This window comes from Anticarsia gemmatalis, chromosome 5, assembly GCF_050436995.1.
Source record: "Anticarsia gemmatalis isolate Benzon Research Colony breed Stoneville strain chromosome 5, ilAntGemm2 primary, whole genome shotgun sequence".
In the NCBI taxonomy this organism is placed as follows: Eukaryota; Metazoa; Arthropoda; class Insecta; order Lepidoptera; family Erebidae; genus Anticarsia; species Anticarsia gemmatalis.
The window spans coordinates 2,125,389-2,141,289 of record NC_134749.1 but is presented as its reverse complement, the minus strand read 5'-3'; the positions used below and the strand labels follow the sequence as shown (position 1 = coordinate 2,141,289).

The following is a 15,901-nucleotide window of genomic DNA, read 5'->3' as shown; positions in this document are numbered from 1 at the left end:
AAAGAGTTGTTTGTTGCATTGTGTTCCCATACTTATCGATGAAAAATGTGGGAAGACGTGATTTTCTTTCTTGTTGTAACCACTTAATCCTACAAGAATTTAAAAGTTCATCTATTGAGACATCACTCACAAATGTTACTTGTAACGACTGTGAAACCATTTTGCTCAGAATAAAAAATGTCTACAGTTAGAAGCAATGCTCAGAACAGAAAAAAAAACTACAGTAAGAAGCACACAAGGTACATGATTTTTACACAGACCTTGTGCTTTTGAACATCTTAGTTTTGTAACATAGCGTTAAGGATATGGGTTTATGCAAGAAGTAATAATGTTTAGGAACATTATATTATGCAATTCATACGAAAGTGTCGCGTGTAGGTCTGCTGACTTACATTCATGGGGGCGATACCTTCTAGTCGTGCTTATGTATAAAAACAATGAGAATGTTGATTATTTTACACAGGATATTATAAACTATTCAAGCAAATTCAAATTGCTTTAGATCTTGATTAGACATTAATCTACTTCTCGCATCTCTTTCTTACAAAGTAAATGATTCTAATGTTCACGAAAATCATCATAATCGTCATTGACCTCTATAATTATGGTGTAAGGTAGTCATAAATATAGTTTCAAAATAAAACAGCAGTTATACTTACTCATCCACTATAAGAAACTTATCTCCCTCGGAGGACAGGCACCTTCCCTTGTTGGAGAGCCGGTCACCTTCAATGAGGATGGGCTGGATCACCCCTGACTGGAACCAGCGCCCGTGCCACCGGGATGGGAAGGCACATCCTGGGGACAAGAGAAGGTCTTAGTACAAACTGTTTAAGCAATGCTTGGAAGCTGTACACTTAGAGTTGTTTAATCCTTTGACTGTTATTTTAATTGATATGACGCGTTTTTTAAATTACGGAAATGCTTAGCTTAAATACTAACAGCAGTTTCTACTTAAGTTAAGCGCTAGCCGTTGGGCGCAAGTGACTTTGACATGGTCCTCTCTTGTAGTTAAGCATCGGTGATATTATTTAAAATATTTATTGTACGAGATGATTTAAAACTTTCGGAAGGCCGATTTTCTACCTAAGAAGCTTAGTGCTTAACATTTTATTTTACTTTATTTTAACATTAATTCTACTAAGGCTTTTCGATTTACTTTTGACTATAGTTTCATAATAGTGTTAAATACAACACTCAAATTCAGCCAGTTCAAATGAGACACAATCTGTTTCATACTAATGAATTTTAATACAATTTCGTGGTATATACTCGTTTGCAATAACATTGTTCTATGCATTTCATCTAACCAAAAAGCAAAATATTCATAGGTACTCCTCACAATTGATGACGTGTAGTAATGAGTTGGCGTTTATTAAGGTCACACGATGTCATATGCGAGGATTGATTGCTTTCAGACGGTAGATCAATAAGCGAAATATTGAGATCACGCCTGATATTGCTGGGATGTTTGTTATCATTGCTACAGTATTGGTTATTGGGACCTGTGGTGGAGCAAACAGATTTATTGTAGAGTAGAAATTTACAGTTGTTTTTTACTTTTTTGAATCGTAATTTAATCAGCATCACGTGAATCCTATAGGATAAGGAATATTAGTATTCCTTTCCTTTAACTAGTGTGTAGATTATCACCATTATGACTTATACTTGGTATTGCAAATGGATTTATTTCAATAAATACAATTAATATGCCGTAATTATTTAAATACTAACGATGTACTCAGTTTCCGTCACTTTGATTGACAATTTGCGTCATCTCATTGTTTGGTAAATACCCGCCCTCAGACTTCCACGTACTGAGTTCCACGTACTCCAATGTTACCTACATCAAACCTCATCAATCTCCAATCACCAATCGCTTTTAATAGAAACTGCTACTATCAATAAAAGGCAGTTGGATTTACTTCTAACTTACTACTTATTCTGTTTCTTAAAAAGGGACTTGTTAAAAACTTAAATCTCTAGAGTCCCAAAATCTTCAAAAGGACTAAACACACAAAAGAACATACACCAATTACAGAAAACGTAACTATACCAGTTACGTTTATTCCCTCACGGCAACGGCAGCAGCTGAGCGTTATGTCAAAGGTACGTGACTGCAGGCACAGAGTACTAGGGTATGATTGCACATGCAAACTGGTGGTATAAAAGTTTAGAAGTATTGTCTAATGCTGATAGTCATGTTTAGATCTGAAAGGTGATACGGAATTCCTATTATTACTATTGTGAAAAGACATTTTATGTTTTCTATTGTGGTTTTTGGGAATTTTTGTTTGTTTTTCTTGGTGGTGTGTTTGTGGTGGTTTGCGCAGTCGCAGATAAGATTGCTGTGTAAAAGTGTTATTGTAGTATTATTTTATAAAAAAAGTCTTAGTGCCCTGAATTGTATTTTACAATGTGTAAAATTTTATGACAAGCTGTATGGACCGTACCAAGTGGTATTTCGGTTCTCTGGTAAGATGTGAATGTATGTACAAAAACACAACAATAAGAGGATGGTCTCCTATGCGAAGAATAGTGTGGTTTATTCTACTATTAAAAAATATATACATTTTAGAAGATACTCTTTCTATTTTGATGATTCTTTCGTTTATTGATCAATTACTTTGAAATACTTAGTACATATTCCTCAACAAAACAAACTATTATTTGCCCTCTTACTACGAAGCGTGTAACTGTTCCTACAACAACAAACCCAACAGGGTGTGACATATTTAATACGTAATCAAACTTAACTTCCCAACAATTGAACGAGAAGAAAACTGCATCATTCCCACCGAACACAATTGAATCTGTTATTCATACAATCAGTGCGTCGACACCGGCCATTGTATTGTAATCTTTAGATTATTGCTTTCATTACCAGTAATGTTGGTAATATGATCACAATGGAGCTTAACAAGCCTCTTGTCGTTAGCTGGTACAAGCTTATGGTTCAACGTGGGCATGTTGATAACCTCTAGTATTATTTACGCAACGACTAAAGCTACGTTTCCATCAGAGATGTGTGAGATACAATTGAAAAACTTAGTAGAGAACCCTGGTATCCATGATTTGTCTTGATTATAATTTATAATTCTGTGTATTTCCAAAATAAAGTAGTTGTATCAATAAGGCCACAGTTAGCTGTCGGCAGTACTAAATTTTGATATTTTTTACATATGTCAGGCGCGAAACTTGCACACAAGGGTCTTTACTAAGTTGTTGGGCAATGACTAAAGCTGCGTTACCACTAGAGATGTGCGAAGAAAGAATGCTAAGACCATCAATAACTTTGTTTAGCTCGGTTATACTGATTGGTGGATTTTTTCTCCGCGCTATGTTTAGCTTCCTTGCACCTCTTTCGAGTTAAAAATGCCTAAAGATACATGAAACTGTTTTCTCGTTTTATTGACTTGTGTGCTAGGATGGCAGAGAGATTTTGACAATGATGGTAACTTTTTTATGACAGCTCAGTATTTAGTGTATTGGATTTCGTGGTTTTAACCAGTCTGTACTATAAAGAGAAAAGGTAAATGTATATGGGGAGATAAGGTAGGTTAGGTAGTCCAGATAAGCATTATTCTGGATCACTATAGGCATATAAAACCTTTTCAAGAATTTAATACCTTTATCAGGCTAATCGTATCATCACAATAATTGAGAAATACCTAATTCAAAAGATAATACGACATTAAAGCGCCCTTCTACATTTACATACGCGTATCTAGATCGACGGACCCGATGTCATGCGTACTTAATTACTGAATTATGCTAATAAATCAAAGGCAAAATGCCCCTTAACCAAAATTAAGTAATTAACTTTACCCGGCGAAATTTAATATACCGCGCGCGTGTTTGCGTTCGCTTGTGTCGAGAGCGCTTTTCAAACTGGCCGGGTTGTTGTTAAGGAGCATACGATCGCGTTGGTACACACCATTCGAGCGATATTGCTGTACTTTACAATATAACGGTTAGTGTGAATTATAGGGTATTAAAACGCCGTGATTTTGTAGGTGGGGCTATGTAATTTTTGTGAATGATAAAAATATTGTAGCTTTTAGATTGATGGTACTAATTTGTATGTGTAAAGTTTTTGTGTAGAACCTTAATATTATACATACGTCATGTATAAAATCACGCTTTTTTCCCATAGGGTTAGGCGGAGACCAGAGAACCGCATTTGGGACGATTCTTACAAACTTCCTTTGCTTAATTTTCATCCATACTCTCATCAGCTCATCATAGAAGACCACCGGTTATGAGTGTGGCACCTCATTTTTTACAAGACATCACCAATTATATATGTGTAATTGTGTATGTCTAAATATTATATTACATAATGATTTATAAAATTAAAACATGAACTAAAAATATTCGTTTAAATATATGTATGTTAAACAAAGTAAAAATCCTAAAATATAATCCTCTCAAATTTAAATTCAATTACATAAAAATTAAGGTAAGTAAACTTAAGACACGAGCAGTCGCATGCACAATGATTAACACACTTTACTTTAAAACGTTAAATATTTAAAGTAAATATTTTAAGTCCATAATGGATTCAGTCATGCATAATAGATGTAATCATAGTCACGTTAGGTGACTTAAGTGCTAAGTAATCACTAGACAAATCTTAACTTTTTAATACAAGATTAATATCTTGTGAAATTAAAATAGTTTCCAACATATTTTCCAATGATTTATGACCAGATCCATAATAATATTAAATGTTAAAGTGTTTGTTTGTTTGTCATTCATTCAGTAGGAAATAGCTGGAGTGACTTGGTTAAATTTGGCAGAGTGATAGATGGTAATAGTTCTAAATAAGACATACTATTACGAAGACCACCCTGTTTCCGTAGACAGAGCAACGTACATAGTTCTTTCGCGTTCACGGCTGAAATACTTATCCGAATTTGATGAATTTTACTTACTAAATGTAGGTTACTTTTTGTCAATTTCAATCCCCTAAGAGGCTGAAACTTTAAAAGCGTGCGGAGCCACGAGGGTTTACTAGTATTTGAATAAATGCGTATGATCTGAATATTGATATCAATAAGGATAAAGGAAGCAAAAACAATGCAAAGTCGAAGGAGTCGTATTAAACATTCATGAACACAATGTGGGGTACAATATTGAATTGTTCAAGTTGCTCTTGAATGTACAAGGCCACTAAATTGTTTGAGACTGATGCATAAGACCAGTATTTTTTTGAGTAGTCACAAACCCAGAAGATAAATTGTTAATTTTCGCTTATATGCTTTGTGTGTTAAATAAAATTTAATCTGTGTTGTATTAAGACTGAAATCATTAAGTTAGCAGTAGGTAAGTAGCCCTCATATAGGCTAACTTCAACCATTAAGATACTAACAACTCTTTAAACTCTTTCTCTTCTTTCTTGCTCTGATTATACATAGGTTTCTCATGGTAGTAAGGCCAACTTTCCAATTTTGCTTCTACACATCATCAGCATCATCTTCAAAAAGATCACACTCACTTATATCTTTATTTCTTTCTTTTCGGTATTACTGATTAACAATGAAGAGAAAAATGAAAGAAAAAGCCAAATTTGCTGCTTCATATAAAATTATGACTTATTCCTATCACTTAAATACAAACCAAATAGTGCACAGTTTAAAGTATAAACCGTAAAAAGCAGAAACTACATTATAACCAAATCCGTGCTGGTCGCAATTCATTCCGTATGCCATTTCAGTACATTTGGGGAGCCGCACATACAAATTGAGTTGTTACCGGCTCTGTTACAAGCTTTACAATAATAAATGAATCATGGACCTCGTATTTTTGACGGTGAACATTTTTGACTTGATGAAATTATTTTGCATTTTAAGTTGTTAATAAAAATTGAATTTGTGACAATACGAGCGACGATAAAAGGCAGCTCAGTCGCGATTCTCTACAATCGGTACCATCGAGTATCAAGAGTTTGATATTTGAGATATACTACAAAAATAGTTTGCTGCAGCGACCGCTTAAGGCGCTGATCAGAATATGTTCATGCAAATTTTTCAGCCAGTTGTCGATAAATGGTAGTAGAGAATCGCGATACTGGCATCTTTTAAACATTAAAAATATGCGGACAGCTCAAGGAAAAGAGTTTCCTAAATTCTGTGATTCTTTGGCTCATCGTAGTATCTACGGATTTTACAGAAAATTGCATCAGCTTTAAAGCAGCGGAGTACGTGTAACATCTTAATGTTGTTATTAGATTTTGGTCCCTATGCATTGCAGATTGATTGCGGTTGCTGGTAGCTAAAATAAAGACCTTCTATTTGCTCTATGTTCCACGAATTATGCATGACAGCATTCTTTAACTGGCTTAAAAAACTTTGCAAGCAGCAAGAACGGATACTATTTAGTATGTATCTCAGATGAACCCACCTACTTCCAGTGGCTACAATAATAAATGAATCATCCACAGGACGTCGAATATTTGACGGTCATTTGCGTCATTACAATAAATTGAAGAAAATATACATCGCATTTTAAGTTGTTGCTAAAAATATAGTCTCTCTGTTTGTTTGGACCCAATAAACTACTAAATGTATGAAGTTATAAATACAAATTTGGTGTCAGGCGAAAAAGAGAGGATGACATTCTGTATTCAGGATTATAAGGGTATTCGTATTAATCTATAAATTATAAAATATAGATATCTAGTCTTTATCGTTATTGATATTTATTTTCAATGATTTATTATTTCATAGCTTGTATCAAAATTAGTTTATATTACGATTTTCTTAGTCGAAATCAATCCGATAAACCCTAGAAATCAAAATCATAATTAATTTGTCAATTAAAAACAAGGCACCATAAAAAGTTCACTTTAACATTCTACCGATATAATTTTGATTAAATCAAATGAACTCGGCTCCATACAACGTAATTTATCACCAGTTATTTTATTCGATATCATTCCCAAACAAACATCATTAAAAATTGCAAATTGGAACAAATTGGACCTACAGTGGTCCAATCAGTCGTGTAATATCAAAAGTTGATATTCAATGCTGTAGTACGTTCATTAATGATATTACTGTTTTAAATGTCGCACTGAACTATATGGATTTAATCATTTTGATACTTTTTGTTCTTACTACGATTGAAAACACTTGAGACTTTAATACGACACAAGATACTCTTGATTAGGCTTGATATAAATCTAAATATTAGGATAACTAGAGATATACTAATGCAGTCTTTTGAACTAGAGGTGAAATGATTGGATTCACGTTGGTATTGAAATTATGGTTGTATAGGTTACCGCAGCAGAACACATAGTGACAAAAAAAAGTGTGATGAAGATGAAAGAAAAGGCCATTTATACGATGTTTGAAATTCTGACCGGTTATTTACATTAAATGTTAGCCTTCCAAAAGTTCCTATCACTCACAAAAATAACAATGAAAACCTTTGGGGGCCCAGATATATAAAAATTTACCTAAAGTCTTCAAGTAACGACAAAATTAAACAAATATAAACTTATAGTACTTTCATACAGTTTTCATAACTCTGCTTTTTGGTGAGATGCATGTTAGTATATCTCGTCTACAACTCATAAAAAGTTCCGTGACTCATTTCTCCCTCTTAGAGGGTTGAATGAACCGAAATCCTTTCTTAGTTTCCACGGGGTGTGTAACTCCTTTCAAATGATTTTTTTATTTTTTATCACAGTCCTGGTTTTTTGGAAGTTTGAGGTTTGTCTTATAGAATAGCTTCCGCCGACAACTTCGTCCGCCTGAAAAGATTTCCCGTAGTAAAGTATCCTGTGTGTTAATCTACGTTATAAACTTCATTAAAATATGCTGTAGTTCTTTCGTGAAAGAGTAACAACCATACATCCATCCATCCTTGCAAAGTTTCACAGATTTTAATTTTTCTTAAACGAACTTTGGTTCATATTATCAGCGCGTTTCGTGCAGTGGTTAATGTGTTCATTACGCCACAATAGCTGTAGAGCCGCGTGTGGTGGGTTCGAATACCATCCGGGAAAATATTTGTGTGATGAGCACAAGTATTGTTAGACCCTGGTTATTAATGTTTATCTATATAAGTATGTATTTAGAAGTATGTAACTATGTTTATCAGTTATTCATTTACTATAGTACAAGCTCTGTTCAGTTTGGCATCAAATGACAGTGTGCGAGTTGTCCAATGTTATTATAGTCTATTTAATTATAAGAGCTTCAAATATTTTCAAAAATAAAACTTAATAAGTATTAAAGGACGCAGAAAAAACTCTAATACACTGTTCAAACAAAAAACCTCATCATATCACTTCACCCAATTTCGAAAATACCCCATACTCCCCAACCTTTATCCTTTCGTGTAAAAATGTGAAAGAATCCACCATATAACGTTGTTAGGCGGTAAATCACCGTTAGAGTCCCACGCAATACCTCCATGCAAGGTTACTGTAGATAATAAGGCTACATCAATATACCACGCAACAAGCCAGTGCCGGGGAAATTGCCCCGACACCCGCGAACTTGGCTAATTTCTCATGAAGAGGTTCGGTTTAGGGTGCTTTAGTTGTACGACTTTGGATCGTGTCGTAGTCGTTGGCCTGTCGTTGATACAAAATTTTCTTCTTTGTGCTAGTGTTGGTCTGTTTTCTAGGTGCCGTCGCTTTTTTTGTTATTTTAATAGACATGTTTCTTGCTGTGGAAAGAATTTCTTTCATCCCTTCTGTGAGAGATTATGCGCAATATGAAATCTACGTATTAACGATGACAAGAATTACAAGGTTCGTGTGCACTTGTCCGTGACGCAAAAGTTTAAAAACCCGTTTTATATGAAAAGGTGAGGTGCTTTTTATACTAATTGAAGTTCCCAATTACATAGATACTAATATTAATTATGATTTTAAGTTAGTAAACCTATGAATTGAAATATTAATTTATTTGATTTAAAGAGTTAAATCCCGAATCGTGTCCGTATCGTGACATCTAAACACGCCCAAACTCACCGCCTTGGGCTTAATTTGTTTAAATCAAGCCTTAAGACGCAACATTTTGTTGCTTGCTCGTGAACACAGCTGTAATAACGTTAATATCCTGCCATCTTTACTGCTTGAATGACTGAGCAGTTACATTACATACCTATTTATTTATTGTACACTCATTAGCTGTACTTTGATTCGTGGTTCTGCTTTCTTTTGTATGAGTTTTTGTTATTAGAGACTTGAAAGTGAGTGTTAAATGTCTTAGAAAGCTTATTGTGTAACCATTGTTGAGTAATTTTGTCTTAAAAATGGGCTTTATGAAGATATGTGGGATGACGATTTCATAAGAAATCCTGTCACATATTTAATACATTTTGCGGTTTATTCATTAAGATGACAAAACTAAAACTAAGAAAATAACTAATAGAAAAAATATTCTAAAGTTCACGTTCATTATAAATTAAAGATGTGTTTACGACAAGTTTTATTTCTAAACTAGCTGACCCGCGCAACTTCGCTTGCGTCACCTAAGAGAATGGGTCAAAATTTTCCCCGTTTTTGTAACATTTTTCGCTGCTACTCCGCTCCTAATGACCGTAGCGTGATGTTATATAGCCTATAGCCTTCCTCGATAAATGGGCTATCTAACATTGAAAGAATTTTTCAAATCGGACCCGTAGTTCCTGAGATTAGCGCGTTCAAACAAACAAACAAACAATCAAACAAACAAACTCTTCAGCTTTATAATTAGTATAGATATCTTTCTGGGGTCAAAATTTTTTGATCAAATTTCTCTCTGCGGTAGAAAAGTTGTTCCTATTTTTCTTAATTATTTCATTTACTTTGTAGTAAACGAAACAATGAATTAATTTAGTAAGTTTTAATACAATTTCACCTTGACCTAATTTGTTGACCTTCTTGCCTATTTCGCTACTTTCTTAATGAAATTGTTAATAGGAAGTACTGTAACACTTTATTATCAATTGTATCGACTTTGTTCAAACTTGAGAACAAAGGTTTGAAAGTGGGATTCGATTTGTTTGCTTGTTAAAAGGTGTGAGTATCTGACTTGGAGCTATTGATAAAGATTTATTATACGCTTCTGCCCGCGACTTCGTCCGCATAAAAAAGTATTCAATAAGTTTATTTCGGTGTTTGGTACACAACCATCGTAATTTGTTCAGTAGTTTTTACACGATTGAGTACCAAATAGCGTTCCAAACATTGTAACATTTATAACATTAGTAAGAAGTCAGATATTAGTCATTCAAATAATAAGTGTGAAAAAGTTAGGGTGTGTAAAATATTGTATTTTGTTTTAGCGTCAATCAGATCTATCCAAAATGCCTTGAAATCTAGAAGTAAGAACTAAAAATCACTTTAAATACTATTATTTTTTGTCACACATGCAAAGACCAAAAGCCAATCCTGAAAAAGGTAGATCCACAAGGATTTATTTCTTCTACAGCTATTCTTCTTTGAACAAAGTACTAAGTAAAAATTCATCAGAGTTCCTACTATAGAGTACTATAGAACCTTCACAAAATCAATTGCCAACTTAAAATAAAGAACGATCTTACTCAAGTCACTTACTCCGTTAGGTTGGTAGCGATCCCGATATATTCGGGCTATTCGACACTCAATGGAAATTAATGATGGCGGTCCGAGACCACCTGACTTTGCGAAAGTGGGGCGCCATTTTCTTTTTTTCCTATTTTTTTATAGGCACTGTTTGAGTGGTTTACGACGTTCAGTTATGCCGTTTTGTTTTATAAACTGTGATACCTATTGTTTGGGAGTATGGCAGATGAATTTAAGTGTTTTATTTGGTTATGAGAGTGATGGGGTGGATTTCATTGTAATTTTTTGTTTGCTGAATTTTCTGAACTTGCTTGGTTATTTCAAGTAGTACCTACATGACTAAATCAGATAGAAACCCGTGCTCTGTGGAGTCTGTGGTATATAATAAGGGGTAGGTTTACTTTGCTTAAAATATGCCAGGTTAAGTCTATGTGATACTTTTCTTGGAGACAAGTAACTGATTAGATATTATTTTTCATTTCGCTATAAACTCAAACTCAAAATTTACTGAATGGTTTATCATGTGGTTTCTACCAACAGAGAGAATGATGAACGAAAGTTGTTAGTGTACCTAAAATGTGTCATGTTTAACCTAGTGTAACCCAGGCGAATCCGGGACGGACCGCTAGTCAATAATATGAATTACGCATATTCTTTTTAAATTTAGTACCGTCACTTATGTCAATATATCGCGATTGTTTTTGCAAACAAATATTCTATCAACTAATCATTTTCACCATAGACCGCTCCATTTTCCCATAACCCAACAGCCTCCATACATCAAATACATATCTCCATCGACTAACAATGTTTTAGCAAAGCGCCCGAGGGAACGTTCTGATGTATTCACAGGGTGCTCATAAAAAATAGCCGCGCATTAGTCGCGAGTGATACTTACATTTTGTGAACATGATTTATATGATGATGTTTTCAGGTTTTTTTGATAATATTTGGAGTTGGTACAGGTACCAGAATTTAATAGTGATAGCACTTTGGTGTGTTAAAAAAAGTACTTTGCTATGTTAAAAGACTTCTTCAAATGAAAGTCAATGGTTTTAGTTAGTAATTAAAGCGTTGATCTTGAATGTTACCTATTATTAAAAGTTATGTAGAAGCGTAAGGCGTCGACGAAGCCCGGAGTTCGTTGTCCGTATCAGTCGATTCCCGCACTAAACAATAATTTATTAAAAGGAGATTACACGTGTGTAGATTCGATACGATCACGACATGATAATCTTCCTTAGTTTGTAAGTTCTCATATTACTTACTAGGTTCAGAAACTATCGTGTGTAGGTACTGTGTATCTGTGCTCAGTCAATAAATTAAAAGTACCAAATTATTTTAAGAATAAAGATATTGTCGTAAATTATTTAAGATTTACTCAGAAATTGTGATCCAGACTAGGGAATGCAATCCCGACTCGAGATCGTCAACTCGAGATCCCTCGCGATCAGAAATATCAATCCCGCGGGATCCCGAGATTTTCGGGATCCCGTCTAGTTAGTAAAAATAATACAATTAAATATTATTATTATTGGACAACTCACACACGGTCATTTGATTCCAAACTAAGCAGAGCTTGTACTATGGTAACCAAATAACTGATAAACATACTTATATACTTCTAAATACATACTTATATAGATACATTAACAACCAGGCTCAGAACAAATACTCGTGCTCATCACACAAAGATTTGTCCCGGGTGGGATTCGAACCCACCACACGCCGCGCTACGGTTGTTGCGGCGAGGAGACCGCTTAAACCACTGCGCCAAACGTGCAATTCGAACGGCTTGTTTAATGTAATATGTGTGTGATAGTGTGGTGAATGCAATAAATTATTATTTGAAAGAAAATAAAAGCTTTTATTTTTGAATATTACTAACAACGTAACATAATTAACAGGTGTAATAACATGAACATAATCAAAAAAGTAGGTGTAGCTCCAGGAGATCAAAATAAAAAGTAATCACATGGCATTTTGAAAGTAGCCTCTTAAAATACAAAGTGTATCAATAGTACGAGCTTCTAATCGGCATCTTAAGTCTATTGCAATGTAGCCAGCTGCTGAAAATGCCCTCTCCGACAATCCCGAACGGGATCTCGTCATATTATGCTTCGGGATTGATCCCGAAAAAATACACGGGATCTCGCGAGATCGGGATCCCGCGAGATCGGGATTGCATTCACTAATCCAGACTTAACAAATATTTGTCTAGTGACCTTAAAAAGAAATAATGTAAGACTAGCCCATCTTATCCACAATATTAACCTTCAAAACCCAACCAGATAACCGTTTAGCACTAACTAGCAACTAACTAGTCTAAAGTAAAAGAGGTCAATGTTTCAAAGTGACACTTGTAACGTGGACCAATTAGTCAGAAGCTTTATACTGGTACTGCGTGTACGTTTATTTACACTGTACAAGTGTCTACTTGTGTTTTCAATTTAATTTCGTTAATAAATAACGGTTATTCGGTAATAATAATGATTTTATGTGAAAATAAAATCACGGGTTTCTGTTTTAGTATTCAATTTTGGAGTCTTTTTTCGTTACCGTGTGTTTTTATGAAAGGAATGGTAATTATTTATTTATTAAACTACTTACCAACAAAAAGGACACTACTATACTTACAAACTAAAGGCATGAAATACGCAATAGTTAAACTCTTGTACCACTGACATAATGCAAGGGACTACTATTTTATATGCAATTCAATTTAGCAAAGGTAATAACGACCGCCACATAACTAAAAACACAATACATTATTAGTATGACGAACACCTATCCAAAATTACTTCTAAAACGCAGCTAAACGTATCTTTTTGCACAAAAACAGGTGCACATTACCAAAAAAAATCACTAATTACTTTAAAACGATCGATCAATTTTTTGTACGAGCATTCCGCAACAGCATAATTTCAAAAACCACCTTTAAAATCTCCATACATTAAATTTTTCAACGGATACCACCAACGTTGGGTTATAAATTTCCCGTAACGTATACTTAACCCTCGAATGGCGATGTAAATAAACACCGATACTACCTCAGGGTAGTCTAGACCAGATTTGATGGTTGAAACTTGTAATTAAAGAATGTTGAGCGACGTTTTGAGGGTTAAGTAATTGATTTGTTAATATCAGTTATTTGTAGGTTTTGTAAGTTATTGGCATTCTTAGGTTAAACTATACAATTGAGATTTTAAGTTTTTAGAATGAAGTTAAAGGTAAAAAAGTTCGTAAATTACAAAACTTAAATTAAAATAACCTTAACTGATCCATCCAATAGAAATGCTCTGATAGGACTTCACACTCATATTTTGGTTAGACGTTAAAGATCTTTGAAACCTGTCTCCCAGATAAGGAAAAGAAGGCCTCGTGAAGTACCTATATTTTATACTAGTTGATCCACAAAATGAATCCCTAAATCTTCAAAATAAAGTCACACAAAACACTCTACATTCAATAACTGCCACAATATTTGCGTTCAACAAACCAAAATCGTAAACTAGTACAACAAGTATCAGCCCTGGCCGGGCATCGAATATTAATATTTTCAGCTCACTGCACCGACGTGACGCGACTCAGACTTGAATGTAAAGCATCTTGACCACTTTGCTTCTCTACATAGATGTATGTGCGGAAAATGCTGGACTATTTTATGACATCGGGTATAGATTTCTGAAAGTTAAGGTTAGGTATTTTTACTTACTGCTGGTATGTTTGGGTGGATTTTAAATGATAATCGCATAGATTTTGTAAGCCGTTGTCTTATCTATACTAATATAATAAAGCTGAAGAGTTTGTTTGTTTGTTTGATTGATTGATTGTTTGTTTGTTTGTTTGTTTGTTTGAACGCGCTAATCTCAGGAACTACTGGTCCGATTTGAAAAATTCTTTCACTGTTAGATAGCCCATTTATCGAGGAAGGCTATAGGCTATATATCATCACGGTACGACCAAGAGGAGCAGAGCAGCAATAAAAAATGTTACAAAAACGGGGAAAAATTTGACCCATTCTCTTATGTGTCGCAAGCGAAGTTGCGCGGGTCAGCTAGTCTGCCATAAGATCCGTACTGCCAGATGTTTATACGTGTATCTGTTTGTCCTTCCTTGACGTTAATTGCGATGAACCATGTTGGATTGTATCCCGAGAAAAGAACCTATGAAACGAAAGGAACCACGGATATACTTGTAAATTAAGATTCTTTGGATTTAATTAGCCTAGTGAATATAATTCCGTAATTGAACTATGTATTTAAGTAGTTGCTTACTTTCAGAGGACACGAAAAGACCAATTTTTTTAAAACAAATGCCTCTTTATGCTAGAAGCTATTTGAACCGCCATGCCTACTTATTAAGGGTTAGTTTCAGTTTATTTTTAAGAGTCAGGCAACCTATTTGTTGAATAAAGTGATAGTATAAAAACAACTGTAAAACATTATAATCATTAAGAGATTGTGAAACGGCCTGGGTAATTAGTACCTTACAAACCTAAACAATAGCAACTATACATCTAACAGAGTTGTAAACACAAGCAAGTACTGAAACTTACCTGAGAAATAGGTTACTAGGGTGTCTGGTACTCCCTTCTAACTGGCACTATCAACAGTTACGAACTAACGTCATACTATTGACAACTAACTTCGCTTTTGATAGCCTATATAGATGTAGACTCAAGAAATTGAAGACTGCATCATTTGCTGCAGTGAAAGATGCATGAGGTTTACAAGAAATTATATATTTAATTTTAATAGCAAGTAGTCTTAAAAGACGAAAATTTGTCGCAGTTATCATCATTTCTTTTGTAAAGTTGCAATGAAACTATATTATTTTCGATTTATATTGGCAACTTGAGTTTTCAGTTGTCGATCCATAGGATATAACAAAAACTTCTGAAGTCTTCAGGATATCAACAAAATAAAGCTTTTCTAATACATCTTGCTGGTACTTTTTATAGATCTATGTTATTTTCTTTTTTGTTTGAAAATCATAATATACAAATTGTCATGCATAACTTTGTTAAGTGCCTGATAAAGACAATTATATTCAATATTTCAGCACCGTCTAAGGCCTAAAACCGTAGTATTTTCATCTTATTTTCTTCCTATAATATAATAAAACTTGCGTATTTTCACCACAGATGATCTGTGTTGAAACGTTACGCCTAGGTCGTATCTCACCGATTTATTACTGCATTAATCTAACTTAATTCTGTCTTTATGGCGTATTTCCTCGGCGTTGGTGAGAGAACACGCGGATAATGTTTCGCGTCAGGTATTTAAGTCTTAACAACACATAAACAAGTATTAGAATGATTTTGTTTTATAGACCTACTAGCGACCCAAC

The 15,901-nt window shown here is 34.3% G+C and overlaps 1 protein-coding gene across 2 annotated transcripts in view; it reads right to left on the bottom strand.

Moving 5' to 3' along the window:
* The window catches only part of LOC142972776 (uncharacterized), a 116,879-nt gene that overhangs the window by 12,859 nt on the left and 88,119 nt on the right, over nucleotides 1–15,901 (bottom strand). For both annotated transcript variants that reach the window (XM_076114059.1, XM_076114060.1), the window contains exon 3: nucleotides 660–798. In XM_076114059.1, the coding sequence (XP_075970174.1) occupies nucleotides 660–798 (139 nt within the window). The remainder of the gene's footprint in view (nucleotides 1–659; nucleotides 799–15,901) is intronic.